This window comes from Eimeria necatrix, genomic scaffold (assembly GCF_000499385.1).
Source record: "Eimeria necatrix Houghton genomic scaffold, Enh_scaff9, whole genome shotgun sequence".
Lineage (NCBI taxonomy): Eukaryota > Apicomplexa > Conoidasida > Eucoccidiorida > Eimeriidae > Eimeria > Eimeria necatrix.
In genome coordinates this window covers 191,344-206,103 of record NW_013651790.1, presented here as the reverse complement: position 1 = coordinate 206,103, position 14,760 = coordinate 191,344, and the positions used below count along the sequence as shown (strand labels likewise).

Here is a 14,760-nt window from a genome sequence, read left to right as displayed (position 1 = left end):
GTTTAGGGTTTAGGGTTTAGGGTTTAGAACTGTTTATCTTTCGCTTCCACTTAGAGCGCAGGTTTTAGGGCTGAGGGTTTAGGGTTTAGGGTTTAGGTTTTACGGTTTGGGGCTGAGGCAGGCCGCAGTCTGTGGGCCGTGCTAGTGTGCCTAAACCCCAAATACTAAACCCTAAACCCTAAACCCTAAACCCTAAACCCTAAAGTCTCCCTTCTTCTCCAGCTGGGCTGCCTCTGAGGTTATTTTTCTTCTCTTTTGTGCTGCTGCTTCTCCTTTTCCCTTCGCCTCTGCTGGAAAGCAGCAGCAAATTATTGGCTCCCTTATTCTGCTGCTGCTGCTGCTGCTGCTGCTGCTGCTGCTGCTGCTGCTGCTGCTGCTTGCCCCTGAGCGCGCTGCGGCGGGGGCCCCAAAAGCCCCCTGCTGCTGCTTGTAGGGGCCTCAGGCCTTGCTGCTGCTGCTGCTCTTTTTGCTGCTGCTTCTTTTTGTCTCTTTGCTGTTGGGGCTCTCCGGCGTGTTGCTTCTGTGTCTCTTTGCTTCCCCCTTTCCAAACCCTAAACCCTTTTTCAGGGTTTAGGGTTTCTCGCTGCTGCAGCCCCAGCGTGGCCTCTGCAAACCCTAAGCAGCAGCTTGCTGCTGCTCCCCAGCTGCTCTTGCTGCTTCGTGTCTCTGCCTCTCCTCCTGTCTCTTCGCTCCCACACATTTATCCAGCCCGCTGCTGCTGCTGCTGCTGCTGCTGCTGCTGCTGCTGCTGCAGAAATAGAGCCAGAGAAGACGCTGCTGCAGGTGATGTACGTAGACGCTCCAAATGGGGCTGTGGTTTTGTCTGACCCCAACTACGACGAGGTGTGCTGCTGCTGAGGCACTGTCTCTGAGCCATTATTGCTGCTTCCTTTTGCTTTACCTTAAAACTCCTTAAAACAATTAAAAACTCTTTAAAACTATTTAAAACTGTTAAAAACTCTTTAAAACTATTTAAAACAATTTAAAACTCTTTTCTGTTCCTTTACAGGTTATTATCCCTCTCCGCCTTTTCGGGGGCCCCTCTGTCGCCGAGCACCTTACCCGTAAGCTCTCACCCTCCCCGGGGCCCCCTGAGGGCCCCCTGGGGGCCCCCAAGGGGGCCCCGGGGGCCCCCCAGAGGCCCTTCGGGGGGCCCCCCAGGCCCCCCCAGGGGCCCTCTGGGGCCCCCAAGGCCCCAGGGGCCCCCCAGAGGCCCTTCGGGGGGATCCCCAGGCCCCTCGCAGGGGCCCCCTGGGGGCCCCAGGGGCCCCCCAGAGGCCCTTCGGGGGGCCCTCAGAGGAGCCTGGCTGGGGGCCCCAGAGGACGCTGGCCTTGGGGCCCCCAAACGAGGGGCCCCCTGAGACACGGGCCCCTTGAGGGGCCCCCCGAGTGTGGGGCCCCTCGGGGATAATGAAACGCAGAAAATGTCACTCTCAGTGCAGTTGCTGCGTAGAAGAGATAGAGGATTTTGGCGGTGCTGCAGCTCCTGTGTCGTTTGCTGCTGCTGCTGCTGCTGCTGCTTGCTGCTGCTGCTGCTGCTGCTTGCTGCGCTGCTGCTGCTGCGCTCTGTGCTGCTGCTGCAGCGGAGCTGCAGGTGCCCGTGTGGATGCACGAGGGGGTGCCGGTGAAGGTGCAGCTTCCGTCTTCAATTTTAACAGTTTTGAGGTAACAGCTTTCATGTTTTGTTGTTTTTTAGGGTTTATATTCATTTTTGCTGCTCGGGGGGCCCCCAAAGCAGCCTGGGGGGCCCCCAAAGCAGCCTGGGGGGCCCCCAAAGCAGCCTGGGGGGCCCCCCAGCAGCTACGGGGGCCCCCCTACCTGTCTGTACCCTTTAGAAGCAGCACTGCGGGCGGGCAGTGGTCTGTTTGGCGAGGCCTGGAGGTCCACTGGTCCTCCAGAGCTAGTGAGCAGCAGCAAAAGCTGCAGCAAGCTGCTGCTGTGTGCTGCTGCTGCTGTGCATGCAGGGGCAAGAAGTAAACAAACGCAAATGCACAAGACAGCAGGGGGCCCCTCTTCCCCGGGGCCCTGAGTGGGGGCCCCCTTGACAGCTGCAGGGGCCCCCGCTGCCCTAAAGCCCTAGGTGGGGCCCCCCTGACAGCTGTGGGGGCCCCCTGCAGCTGCCAGGGGGGCCCCTCCAGCTATGGAACCCTTTGTTGGGCACCCCTGAGAACTGTAGGGGCCCCCAGGAGGGGCCCCCTGACAGCAGCAGGGGCCCCCCTGACAGCAGCAGGGGCCCCCTTTTTGGCCTTTTGCTGCGGGTGGGCCCCCTGTTGTGCAATCTGGAAAAAGTCTTGATAAACATTCAGTCAATAGTGACAAAATTGAAGCAGTAGACAGCAACAAAACCGGGGACAGGACCCTGTTGTCTGGGGGGCCCCAAGGGGCCCCCTGTGCCCCTCAGGGAATACCTGGGGGCCCCTCGGGCCAGCAGAAACAGCAGCAGCAGCAGCTGCAGGTCTGCCTGCACTTTCTAAGCGCGGTGACACAGCAGCACGTCTTTTGCTGCAGCTGCGCTGCTGCTTTAGGGGCTAGCTTTCAGTGCCAGTTCTAGAATGCCCTGCTGGGGGCCCCCCGGGGTCCTGGGGGCCCCCGGGGGGGCCCCGGGGGGCCCCCCAGGGGGGTGGGGGCCCCCGGGGGGCCCCCTTAACAAGTTTGCCGCAGCAAAAGGGCAGCCACTAGGGGGCCCCCAGCTCACGGCGAACCCGCTAGGGGCCCCACACCTGATACCCTAACTAGCTGCAACCCTCTTTGGGGGCCCCCCTGAGATGTGTCTGCAGCGGAAGTTTCTCAAAAGACAAATAAAGACACAGAAGCAAATTGAATTAAATCAAAGAAAGAGACCAGTGGTGTCAAAGAAAGAGACCAGTGGTCACGGAAGCTCTAAAAGCTCTTCAGCTTGCTGCAGCGTCAATGTCCATAAAGCACTCCGAGTCGTGCAGCTGCAGCCCTGAAAGGCGCTGCTCCCCCTGCTGCTGCTGCTGCTGCTGCTGCTGCTGCTGCTGTTTGAGGCGCGTCTCGCTGTGGAGCCCGGCAGGTCGAGTCCGCTCCTCGGAGGTCTGGTCCATATTTGCTGCTGCTGCTGCTGCTGCTGCTGCTGCTGCTGCTGTTCTTGCTAAGGCTTGGTCTGGCAGCAGTGGGCGTTGCAGCGGCTGCTGCGGCGTAGGGTCTGCAAGGGGTACGCACAGCAAAGATGATGCGCATGTTGCTGCTGCTGCTGCTGCTGCTGCTGTTCCCGCAGCAGCAGCAGCAGCAGCACGGGACAGCGTCCCGCTGCAGGCTGCTGCAGCCCTACAAACGGCAGCAGCAAAAGCTAGACTGAGAAAAGCCCCGCCTCGCAGCTTCCCCGCCGGGCTGGGGCCTCCAGCCTGCATGCCAGAGTGACCCTGCACTGTACGTACACCCCAGCGCATGCAGCGCATGCGCTGCATGCAGCGCATGCAGCGCATGCAGCGCATGCAGTGCATGCAGCGCATGCAGTGCATGCAGTGCATGCAGCATAAAAGAGACAAAAGGGGAAGCAATTTCAAAACGACGCAACTAAACGGAACTGCTTGCCACGCACTACAGGGGGCCCCCAATGCCCTCTCCGGGGGGCCCCCGGGGGGCCCCCCCCTCCAGCTGCAGGGGCCCCTGGGGGCCCCAACAGTGCAGCGGGGAAAGACCCAGCCACCCCACAGGGGCCCCCTGCGGTGTCTCTACACCTGAAGGGGGGGGCCTCTTGCCCCTCACGCTCGACGTAGGCGACGAGAGCTTAGAGGGGGCCCCCGGGGGCCCCTCCCCCTTGCAGGGGGCCCCCGGGGGCCCCCTCGCCTCCTCAAGCTCTACTGGGGCGGCCGGGGGGGCCCCCAGAGCAGCAGCAGCAGCAGCAAAACTAGGGCACGAAGACATACTGGACAGCCAGCGGGGTGTGCGTGCTGCTGCAGCAGCTTGAGCCAGCCATTCTGACAGCCGGCGCTCGCCCGTATTGGACGCGGTGGCTGCTGCAGCAGCAGCAGCAGCAGCGGGAGCTGCTGCTGCTGCTGGCTCTGCAACGGGAGCTGCTGCTACCTCAGCAGCTCCAAGTGTATGTACACTTGAACTCGGCGCACCCTCTCGAATCTGTAGCCCGCGAGAGCCCAAGTGGCTGTCTCCCCCTTCAGGGCCTCCGCCGCCTGGCCCTTCTTCCCTGCAGCACAGCAGCAGCAGCAGCAGCAGCAGCAGGGATGAGCGTGCACCCGCAGGGGCAGCAGCAAAGCATGCGGCCAACGGCGCTCAGGAAGAGAAGCCCACCTTCGCTGCGCAGCAGCTTCGAGATAGCGCAGCAGCAGACGGAGCTCTTCAGCTTGCAGCCAGCAGTGCCTGCAGCAGCCACAGCAGCAGCAGCAGCAGCAGCAGCAGCAGCGTGAGCGCCGCAGCAGCCCCTCCCCGTTTGCTGCACCAAAGGGCCCTCCACCCACCGCATGCGCAGCAGCCGCTTGAACTCAAGCTCCATTTTTTGTCTCGCGTATTCTGCGAACTCGGGGCTGCAAGGATTGCCCTCATGCAGCCGGCACACCAGCTCGTCCTGCAGCAGCAGCAGCAGCAGCAGCAGCAGCAGCAGCAGCGGAGGCGGCGGCAGGCCACTGACGTGGGGAGCCCAGTAGGCACGCGAGCAGAGTGCACAGCAGCTGCTGAGGCAACAGCAGCAGGTCAGCTTGCTAGGGAACCGGCTAGGTAAGCAGCGGCAGCAGCTGCTGCAGCAGCAGCTGCAGCAGCAGCAGCAGCAGCAGAAGGCGCTGCCGTGCCACTCACCTGCTGCCTCTCATGGTGCCCCTGGGCCCCACTGCCTTCCGCAGCTCTGCCTCGCAGCAGCTCCAGCAGCCGCTTCATGTAGTGCTGCCTGCGGCCTGCATTGCCACAGGAGCAGCAGCAGGAACAGCAGCAGCAGCAGCAGCAGCAGCAGCAAGAGCAGCAGAGGAAGCAGCACCTTAGGCCGGGTTTCGAGGCGAGTTCGCAGGTTCACTGCGAGGAAGCGAAGGTAGCAGCAGCAGCAGCAGCAATAATAGCCGCAAAAGCGCAGCAGCAGCAGCAGAAGACGGGAGCAGCAGCAGCAGAAGACGCAGCAGCAGCAGCACGAGACGTAGCAGCAGCAGCTGCTGCTGCTGCTCACCGCTGACTTGGGCCTGCAGACCCTCCAACTCTGCTGCGCTGAGGGAGTTCAGGTCTGCGCCCTGCAGGTTTTGCCGCAGCAAACGAGATATATCAAATGGAGTTGCTGCTGCAGCAGCAGAGCTGCTGCAGGGGCCGTCAGCAGCAGCTTGCTGCTCGGGAGAGGGCAGCAGCTGCTGCAGCAGACACTTCGTGGGGTCCGTTTCCACACTGCTGCAGCTTCCCGCTTTGTAACGCAGCCTGCTGCTGCTGTTGCTGCTGCTGCTGCTGCTGCTGCTGAGGCCGCCGTTGCTGTACAGAGAAGAAGGGGAACCGCTCATTCGCCGGACTCGCAGCTCGTTTAGGAGGGGAGGCAGTTGTGCTGCTGCTGCTGCAGTCGTCTGCTCGTCTTGCAGCAGCATCTGTTGCTGCTGTTGCTGCTGTTGCTGCTGCTGCTGTTGCTGCTGCTGCTGTTGCTGCTGCTGCTGCTGTAGCCGCTCACTCTGGGGGCAGTTCACTGCTGCATCTGCATCTACAGCCATCTTGCGGAAATCCAGCGGCGAGTCTTGAGGGGCAGGAGCAGCAGCTGCAGCATTTGCTGCTGCTGCTGCTGCTGCTGTTCCTGTTGGCTCCTTCATGAAAATAATTGTCTCCCCGTCATCGCCCAGGAGTCCCCGTTTGCTGCGCTGCTGCTGCTGCTGCTTCTGCAGCCAAGACTTCCGCAAGGCAGAGTTGGTGGCTGCGGAGCTGGCGCTGGGTTTCTTCTCGCTGGGCGTCTGTTTCTGCTGCTGTTCCTGCTGCTGCTGCTGCTGCTGCTGCTGCTGTTTGCCGCGCAGCGCGACGCGGTTGGTGGCTCCCTCTGCAGCAGCCTCATACTTGAATTGCGTCCTTCTTGCTGCTGCTGCTGCTGCTGCTGCTGCTGCCTTGCGAGCGCCGGCCTGGCCGCTTCCGGCGCGTTGCTGCTGCTCTCTGGCGGCCGGCGACAGCTCGTCTCTCACCGCTGCTGCTGCTGCTGCTGCTGCAGCGTCCGCAGCCGCTGCAGCGTCCGCAGCAGCAGCAGACAGCGGCGAGCCGCAGGCTGAAGACCGAGAACCCCGCTGCTGCTGCTGCTGCTGCTGCTGCCGCGGAGACATCAAAGACTCTCGAGCAATTCTTCTCAGAGTTCGAGGCCCTTGAAAGTTTTGGCGAAAAGACCCCAGCGGGGAGGGGGGGGGCAGCCCGCCCCTGGCTTCGCCCTGCGCGCAGCACCCACATTTTGCTGCTGCTGCTGCTGCTGCTGCTGCTGCTGCTGTCGCACGCATGCCCAGCAGCAGCAGCAGCAGCAGCAGCAGCAGCAGCGGTAGGAAGGCGGGGAGCAGCAGCAGCAAACGCGCGTCCCTACCGTCGCTGAGGAGTCTTGCAGGCGCCGAGGGCTGCCGGGGCCCAGTGCGGTTCCCCCGGAGTCTGCTGCTGCTGCTGCTGCTGCTGCTGCTGCTGTTCGGCCGCGGCCAACGAAGGCGCTGCCGAAGACGGTCTTGCGGGTGACCCCGGCGCTGCGGATGGGCCTGCTGCTGCTGCTGCTGCTGCTGCTGCTGCTGCTGCCGGGAGCTGCGGGGAAGAAGACGGAAGAGGCCAGCAAAGGAGAACCCAAAGTGGAGGAGCGGGGGCCCCTCCGGGGGCCCCCATAGGGCCCCAGGGGGGTGGGGGGGGGCAGCCGGGGAGAAGTTTCTGAAGAGCTGAGGCCCCCGCAGCTTCTGAATTCGGCGGAAGCTTCGTCTGTGAGTGAAGCTGCGAGCGGGCTTGGGGGGGAGTGCGCGTTGTCGTGCTGCTGCTGCTGCTGCTGCTGCTGCTGCTGCTGCTGCAGCAGCAGCGGGTCGGCGGCCGGCAGCAGCTGCTGCTGCTGCCGGAAGTTCTTCACCCTGGAGGCGTAGCGCAGCGTGTTGAGCGTCTGCTCGCAGCACGAAGACGCGGGGGAGATGGTGGCTATCATGATGCTTCTGCTGCTGCGGCCGAGGAAGACTTCGCGCAGCACTTTGGTCAACTCCGAGTCCCGAAAAGGAATGTGCAGCTGCTCCTTGTCCATGGCTCGAATGCATTCCTTCAGCGCCAGCAAAGAGCGGTTGATCCCCGCCCCGTCTTGCTGCGTCTGCCGCGGCTGCTGCAGCGTGTCCGCGCCCCGCTCGCTCCCCGCCAGGTCGATGAACACCAGCCGCCCTGCAGCAGCAGCAGCAGCAGCAGCAGCAGCAGCAGCAGCAGCGAAGCCCAAGGGGCGTGCAGCGCAACGCCGGCTCAGAGGCGGGACACGCAACGCACACGCACCCGCCCGGGGGCCCTGCCTAGCTAGCTGCGACGGCTTACACAACCAACTCCTGCTGCGACTGCTGCTGCTGCTGCTGCTGCTGCTGCTGCTGCTGCTCTGCGCAGGGCCCCACCTGCCACTTTTCCTTGTTTGTTCCGCAGGTGAATTTGCAGCACTGCGTGCGACCGCGAGGACTCGTCGTTCACAGAGTTCGCGCCTGCGCACTCAGCAGCAAAGGCAAAGACCCCCTGCAATGCACCCAGCAGCATCATCAGCAGCAGCAGCAGCAGCAGCAGCAGCAGCAGCAGCAGACCTGTCTTGGAGAAGGTCGAAGAGTCTGCCGTTGTAGATTTCAAAGAAAGAAACATGAACTGTTCTTTTGTTTTCCTCTTCGCTCAAATAAGAAAAGAATCCCGCGCGGCCAGCGCAAAAATGCCCTCTGAAGCAAACCCGCCCCAAACCCTAAACCCTAAACCCTAAACCCTAAACCCTAAACCCTGAACCCCCGAAGATCCGCGGCTTCCTTGGCGGTCCCGGCAGGAAAAGAAGAGAGCAGCCCCCGTGCTGGGCCTCGCGTAGCCCGCTCCACTGTCTAGGGTTTAGGGTTTAGGGTTTGGGCGAACTAGGGTCTAGGGTTTAGGGTTTAGGGTTTGGGCGGTTTAGGGTTTAGGGTTTAGGGTTTGGCGGACGCTGCTCGGGGGGCTGGCTGCTGCTGCTGGCGGCCTGGGGCCCCAGCATGGTGTAGGTCTTGCCGCTGCCAGTTTGGCCGTAAGCAAAGAAAGAACAATTTGCTGCTGCGCTGCAGCAGCAAACCACGAGGGGCCCCACCACCTGTCTGTACACCTCAGAGTTCGAAGCAAACTCGTCAAACGCCCGGTCCACCCGAAACTCGTGCCGCAGCACGTAAGGAGTCAAGTCCACCTTTTCCCTGCAGACACACCCGCTGCTGCTGCTGCTGCTGCTGCTGCTGCTGCTGCTGCTGCTGCTGCTGCTGGTCGTGCTGGTGCTGGTGTTCGTGCTGCTGCTGCTGCTGCTGCTGCTGCTGGTCGTGCTGGTGCTGCTGCAGGTGCTGGTGCTGGTGCTGCTGGTGCTCGTGCTGGTGCTGCTGCAGGTGCTGGTGCTGCTGCTGCTGGTGGTGGTGCTGGTGCTGCTGCTGCTGCTGCTGGTCGTGCTGGTGCTGCTGCAGGTGCTGGTGCTGGTGCTGCTGCTGCTGCTGGTCGTGCTGGTGCTGCTGCAGGTGCTGGTGCTGCTGGTGCTCGTGCTGGTGCTGCTGCAGGTGCTGCTGCAGGTGCTGCTGCAGGTGCTGCTGCAGGTGCTGCTGCAGGTGCTGCAGTTGCTGCTGCAGCTCATGCTGCAGCAGCAGCTCATGGGCGGCTGTAGCATATCGGCTGCTGCTTTTCTTTGGTTTTATGCTGCTGCAGAAGTTAAACTAAGCAAAAGTTCTGCTGCAGCAGCTGCTGCAGCAGCTGCTGCGCAGATCTGCATTTGCTGCTGAGAGCCCAAATGTCTGTGCCTTTCTTGTGGCTCCATAAGAAGCCCAAATCCAAAATATCAACTGGAATTAGGGTTTAGGGTTTAGGGTTTAGGGTTTTAGCATTTCTAAGCTTTCAATTTATTTTATGAATCCGAAAGACAGAGAAGAGCAGCCGCAGCACAAAAGACCGGGCGGCGCCTTCCGCGCTGCGGCCTGTGCTGCAGCAGCAGCAGCAGCAGCAGCAGCAGCAGCAGCAGCAAATAAACACCAACCCCACCCACCTGGGCTCCTCCAACACAACTGTCTGGCCCCCCTTCACTCTCACAAGGTCTATGTCATTCCTCATTTCCTCCAGGGCACTCAGGGGCCTCTTTCTTACCACCACAGCAATGCGGGGCAGGGGGCCCCCCGGGGCCCCCGGGGACTTCCAAAGGAAGTCTCGCAGCCCCCGCTGCCGGGCAGAAGAGTCTGAAGGGGAAAAGAACAAAAAGAGAAAGGAAAATGCATGCAGAGAGAGGGCTAGAGGCCTCTGCAGCAGGGGAGCTATTGCAGCAGCAGCAGCAGCAGCAGCAGCAGCAGCAGCAGCAGCAGCACCTCCTCTGGCCGCATTTGCCGGGGGCGATTGGCGGAAATGACGAAAAAGGAGACAGAGAGAATTAATGAAAGAAATGTGAAAATGCATGCGCTGCTGCAGAGCCCCGAGTTGCCCGGGGGGCCCCCAGCCGGGCCAGCAGCAGCTGCTGCAGCTGCAGGCCTCTTCCTGCTGCTGCTGCTGCTGCTGCTGCTGACGTGTACAGACGCCCCAAGTCGGGGGCCCCTGCTGCTGCTGCTGCTGCTGCTGCTGCTGCTGGAGCGACTGACAGCGCTGAGTTTAGAGCCTCGCTGCAGCAGCCCTTGCCGAGCAGCGGCTTGGGCAGAGGGCGGCGAGGGTCAAGGGTTTAGGGTTTAGGGTTTAGGGTTTAGGGTTTGGAGCAGCAGACGCAGCCGCCGGAGCCAACGCCCGCACGGCCTGGGCCTCAGAGGCCCTTGAGCTGCCGGGGCGTTTTCGGGTGTACGTACACCCCAGGAAACGCCGGGAGCTGCTGCAGCTGCCGCAACTGCTGCGGCTGCTGCAGCTGCTGCAGCTGCGGCAGCTGCTGCAGCTGCTGCAGCTGCTGCAGCGGGACCGGCGGCAGCCACCGGAGGCGAAAAAAGAAAGAGACAGCAAGACGCCCCGAGTCCCCTGTCTCCATTTGCTGCTGCTGCGCTGCAGTGGCCGCTAAAGTCGCTATAGTTTGCTGCTGCAGTGCAGCAGCAGCAGCAGGGCCCTCACCAGTGGCCACTCGAACACACCGACCCCACCGCTACCGCCGCGCTGCAGCTGCTGCATGCGCCTCCAGGCAGCAGCAGCAGTTTTTTTTCTTTTTTTGTTTATTTAAAATGTTTTTTAAATGCAAAATATAACTAAGTCCTCAAACTGTGGCCCCCAGACCCTCACTGGGCTGCGCCAAGCCGCCACCGACGGCCCCCGGGTCGGCCCAACTCTATTTCCTGTCTGCAGCACAACTCCAGCTGCCTAAGGGGTATTTATGGGGCCCCCAGGGGCCCCCATAAATATTTTTAGTGGCCGCGGGGGCCCCTGGGGCCCCTGCTGCTTCCCAAGTCTTACGGGCCTCGGGGCCCCTGGGGGGCCCCTGCTGCCCCCAGACACCCCTGCGGCTGTCAGACTGTTTAGCGGCCTTGGGGGCCCCTGAGGCCCTTCGGCTTTCCTGGGGGCCCCTGAGGCTTTAACAGTGTCAGTGGCCTGGGGGCCCCACGGGCCCCGGGGGGCCCCCAGGGGGCCCCCTAGGTGACCCCCGGGGGCCCCCTGGCCCACGAGGCCCCGTACGCATGTCTCGGCGCTGTTTAGCTGCGGCGGGCAAGCTGCTGCAGCTGCTGCAGCTGCTGCAGCTGCTGCAGCTGCTGCAGCTGCTGCAGCTGCTGGCCAGCAGCACAACACGGGTACTTGTGCCTACAGGGCCTTAGAGGGCCCCTTCTTAGCCTTTCTGCAGCTTCAGTTTCACCACAAAAGGCCCCTCTAGGGCTCACTTACTTAAAGATTGAGTTATACACTTTTCTAGCTTTCCTTCTGAAGCTCAGGGCCCCTTCAAAGCGCTCCCTGGGAGCCCCGGGGGCCCCCTTGGGGGCCCCTCCCCCTCTGGGGGCCCCCTGGGGCCCCCCTGGGGCCCCCCTGAGTCTCTGGGGGGCCCCCCGGTGGCTGTGGAGCCCAGCGCGGCTAATTGAGTTAATTGCTTTTTGAGGCAGCTTTGGAGTTTCTTAAGAAAGGCAGAGCGCATGCAAAGAGACTGGAGGCATTTTAGCTAAAAGAAAAAGCCGCTTTAGCTCTGGGCCTTTGGGGCCAGCCAAAAGAGCCAGACACTGCAGAAAGACTAACAGCATGCATGCATGCACGCATGCATGCACGCATGCATGCATGCATGCATGCATGCATGCACGCATGCATGCATGCATGCAGTGAAGCAAGTCTGTCTTTATCTCCCTGGAATTGTGGGGGCCCCCCTGCGCCGGCGTGGGCGTGGGGGCCCCAGAAGCTTCTGCAGCTGCCACCAGCGAGGGGGCCCTGGGGCCTTGGAGCTGCGTTAGTGGGGGGCCCCCAGAAGAGGCCCAGAGGGGCCCCTGGAAGCAGGAGCTGAGACCCCTACGGGGGCCCCCTGGGGCCCCCTGGGGGCCCCTACGGGGCCCCTAGGGGGCCCCAGGGGCCCCCAGGGGCCCTCACGCGGCCCTAGGGGCCCCAAGGCGGCCCCAGGGGCCCCTAGGGGCCCCCCGAGGGCTCCAAAGGGCCCCAGACCCAGTGCTCCTGTGGGTCTCTGGGGGCCCTCGAGGGGCCCTTTTGGACTTATTTCGGGGCCCTGTTATCAAGGGAAAACTCACAAAGTGTCTGTCACGGGGGCCCCTGCATGCATCAACAAGAAGTGAGTTTTAATGAAAGGGGCCCCCATACGCTGAGCTGCAGCAGCTGCAGCAACTGCAGCAGCTGCAGCAACTGCAGCAGCTCGAGCAGCTTGAGAAGATCCTTTTAATAGCACTTTGCAGGACTTTAAAAGACCCTTTTGTTGCATTTTGAATTCCATTTCTAGTTCTTTGAGTCCCAAATAACTTTACACTAAATTTACCAGATTGCCAAACTCAAATTGCCTTTATGGGGCCCCCCAGCTGCAGCTGCTGCTGCGCGTGGGGCCCCCCTGCTGCAGCTGCTGCTGCGCGTGGGGCCCCCCTGCTGCAGCTGCTGCTGCAAGTGGGGCCCCCCCCTGCTGCAGCTGCTGCTGCGCGTGGGGCCCCCCAGCTGCAGTTTTGGGGCCTTTTGCATGCACGCGCTGCTGCTGCTCCTCTGCAGCCAGCGACGTGCCGCTGCAGGCAGCAGCAGCAGCAGCTGCTGCTGCTGCTGCGGGCTGCTGCTGCTGGCTTTTTGTAAACTTAATTGGCAGCTTTTGCTGCACTCTTTTGCTGCCAGCTGCAGCACCCCAAGGGGGCCTCTGGTGTATCTCCAGGCCACAGTGCAGCCCAAAGGGAGGCAGGGCCCCAGCAGCCACTGAGGCAGCTGCAACAGCAGCAGCAGTAGCAGCAGCAGCAGCAGCAGCCGCAGCTCCAGCAGCTGCTGCAGCAGCGACAGCATGCTCACCAGCAGCAGCAGTACCAGCAGCAAAAGCAACTGCAGCCGCAGCTCCAGCAGCTGCAGCAGCAGCAACAGCATCCTGAGCAGCAGCAGCAGTACCAGCAGCAGTAGCAGCAGCAGCTGGAGGAGCGGTAGCACCAGCAGCTGCAGCTGCAGCAGCTGGAGGAACGGTAGCACCAGCAGCTGCAGCTGCAGCAGCTGCAGCACCAGCAGCTGCAGCTGCTGCTGCTGCAACTGCTGCAGCTGCTGCTGCACCCGGAAATTGCCCTTATTAAGGCCCCCCAAAGTGTCTTTTGCCCCCTGTAATAAGGCCTGGCGGTTGCCACTGCCCCGGCCCGGGCCCCAGGGGCCCCCGGGGCAGCAGCAGCAGCAGCAGCAGCAGCAGCAGCAGCAGCAAGCCAAGAACTGGGCAGAAGCAGTTTTTGCTGCTAAAGAGCTGCAGTGGGAGCTGCTGGCCCTCAGTGGGGGCCCCGGAGCTGCCTTAGGGGCCCCCGTGTCTGTACTTTGCACGGGCTAGAAGGGCTGCCCCTGCACAGCAGCGGGGGGCCCCCACAGGGGCCCCCCGGGGGCCCCCCGTGGCATTTGTTGGGGTTTGGGGGCCCCCCGAGAAGCAGAAGGCGGGGGGGGCCCCTGGTCCCTGGGGTGTCTCTACAGCTGACCAGTGGAGACCGGCGCTGCTGCTGCTGCTGCTGCCTTCCTTTCTTGCGAACTGCAGCAGCAAACTCTGCAGCAGAATGAAATGCAGTGCTGCTGCGGGGAGAGACAGGAGCGTGGGCCCCCCGCAGCAGCAGCAGGGGCCCCCCTGTCTCTGCTCGCTGCAGCAGGGGGCCCCTCGCTGGCACGCAGCCAGCAGCTGCTGCTGCTGCTGCGACTCAGCATCTCGGCGGCCTATGCTGCTTAGAAATACAAAAATTAGAAGGGGAAACTCCAGTCAAAATTTCGATAGGGCAAGCAGCAAGCTGCTGCTATTGCTGCTGCAGCGGTCCGTGCTGCTCTCGCCAGCAGCAGCGGTCGCAGCCGCACAGCAGCAGCAACTGCAGCAGCAGCAGCAGCAATATTCTACAGATAAAAGAAGGCCTCTGCAGGTCAATGAGGCGCTCTTTAAGTTTTTTGCGCGTTGAACTTTTGCTGCTGCCTTTAGTCTGCGGTGTACGTACAGCTGCTGCTGGGCTCGTTCGAATGCGCCGAAGGTCTGCAGCGCCCCCAACACAGCCACAGCTCGCCATTTGGCTATTTTCTTGGGTTTTTTTCTTTTAATTTGTTTCCAATTTCCCAATTCTTGCAAACAGACAAGTCTTCTGGACCCGGGGGGGCCTCCTCGAAGCCGCCCGGCGCCGCCCAGCTGCAGCAGCAGCTCACTCGACGGCCTCGAGGCCCCTGCCTGCGGGCCCCAGCCTTGCTGGCTGCGGGCTGCGTTGGGGGCCCTTGTGCTGCTGCTGCAGCAGCTTTAGCGTGGCTTGCAGCCACCGACACACCGCCGCCAGCAGCAGCAGCAGCTGCAGCAGCAGCAGCAGCAGCTGCAGCCGAGCAGCACCAGCCGCAGCAGCTGCAGCCGCAGCCGCACCGGCCGCAGCCGCCGCGGCAGCCTCCGCGGCAGCTGCACCAGCAGCAGGCGCAGCCCGCAGCAGCAGCAGAAGTCCCGCTTCGGCTGCTGCTGCCCACTGCTGCCTGCTGCTGCTGCTGCTGCTGCTGCTGTCTGGGGCCCGCCCAGCCAAATTTGACGCGTAGGGGCGGCCAGCCAGCTTTATAGAGCTCCGTGCTGCAGCAGCTGCTGCTGTGGGGCTCTGGGCGCGCTGCTGCGCCTCAGCGGGTGGCCAGTTGCTGCTGCTGCGCTGCTGCGCTGCTGCTTCTCGCTGTGGAGACCTGGGGGCCCTGCTGCTTCCCTTTTGTCGCTTTTTGTCCCTTTTGCTGCTCCTTTGCTGCAGCATTTTGTCTCCGGACTTTTCCAATTTGCTGCAGAGCCCCTCCGAGGGCCCTTCGGGGCCTCCGGTTTGCTGCGCGCTGCACCGGGGCCCTAGCTAGCCAGCGGCTAGTAGCCGCGCAGGCCTTTGGGGCTTTTGCTGCTGCTGCTGCTGCTGCACTGGGTGCGGCAGCAGCAGCAGCGCGCCGCACACCGCAGCCGGCGCCCCAGCAGCAGCAGCAGCAGAAGCAGGAAGCCGCGCAGCAGCGGCAGCAGCAGCAGCAGGGCGCCACGCAGCATCAGCAGCAGCAGCAGCAGCAGCAGCAGGACGCCAGGCAGCGTCAGCCTCA

General features: G+C 62.7%; 3 protein-coding genes across 3 annotated transcripts in view; 1 reads left to right on the top strand and 2 right to left on the bottom strand.

Annotated features, from left to right (window-relative positions):
- ENH_00086210 (hypothetical protein, conserved) overlaps positions 1-1,669 on the top strand; it is a gene marked incomplete at both ends in the record, with an annotated part of 2,785 nt that extends 1,116 nt beyond the window's left edge. Inside the window, 3 exons of the mRNA XM_013577878.1 lie at positions 755-843; positions 1,010-1,064; positions 1,584-1,669. Coding sequence (XP_013433332.1) covers positions 755-843; positions 1,010-1,064; positions 1,584-1,669 — 230 coding nt within the window. The remainder of the gene's footprint in view (positions 1-754; positions 844-1,009; positions 1,065-1,583) is intronic.
- A 1,222-nt stretch (positions 1,670-2,891) lies between these two features.
- Positions 2,892-10,090, bottom strand: ENH_00086200 (kinesin motor domain-containing protein, putative; the record flags this gene model as incomplete). The annotated part of the gene is made up of 12 exons (XM_013577877.1): positions 2,892-3,288; positions 3,566-4,165; positions 4,270-4,338; positions 4,437-4,543; positions 4,771-4,865; positions 5,129-6,341; positions 6,488-7,299; positions 7,518-7,601; positions 8,306-8,799; positions 9,140-9,326; positions 9,648-9,714; positions 9,914-10,090. 12 exons carry the CDS (start codon positions 10,088-10,090, stop codon positions 2,892-2,894), a joined length of 4,302 nt encoding a protein of 1,433 aa, XP_013433331.1.
- A 1,944-nt stretch (positions 10,091-12,034) lies between these two features.
- On the bottom strand, positions 12,035-14,438 carry ENH_00086190 (hypothetical protein; the record flags this gene model as incomplete). The annotated part of the gene is made up of 4 exons (XM_013577876.1): positions 12,035-12,589; positions 13,170-13,219; positions 13,574-13,702; positions 14,075-14,438. The coding sequence occupies 4 exons, from the start codon at positions 14,436-14,438 to the stop codon at positions 12,035-12,037; spliced, it is 1,098 nt and encodes a 365-aa protein (XP_013433330.1).
- Positions 14,439-14,760: the final 322 nt, after the last annotated feature.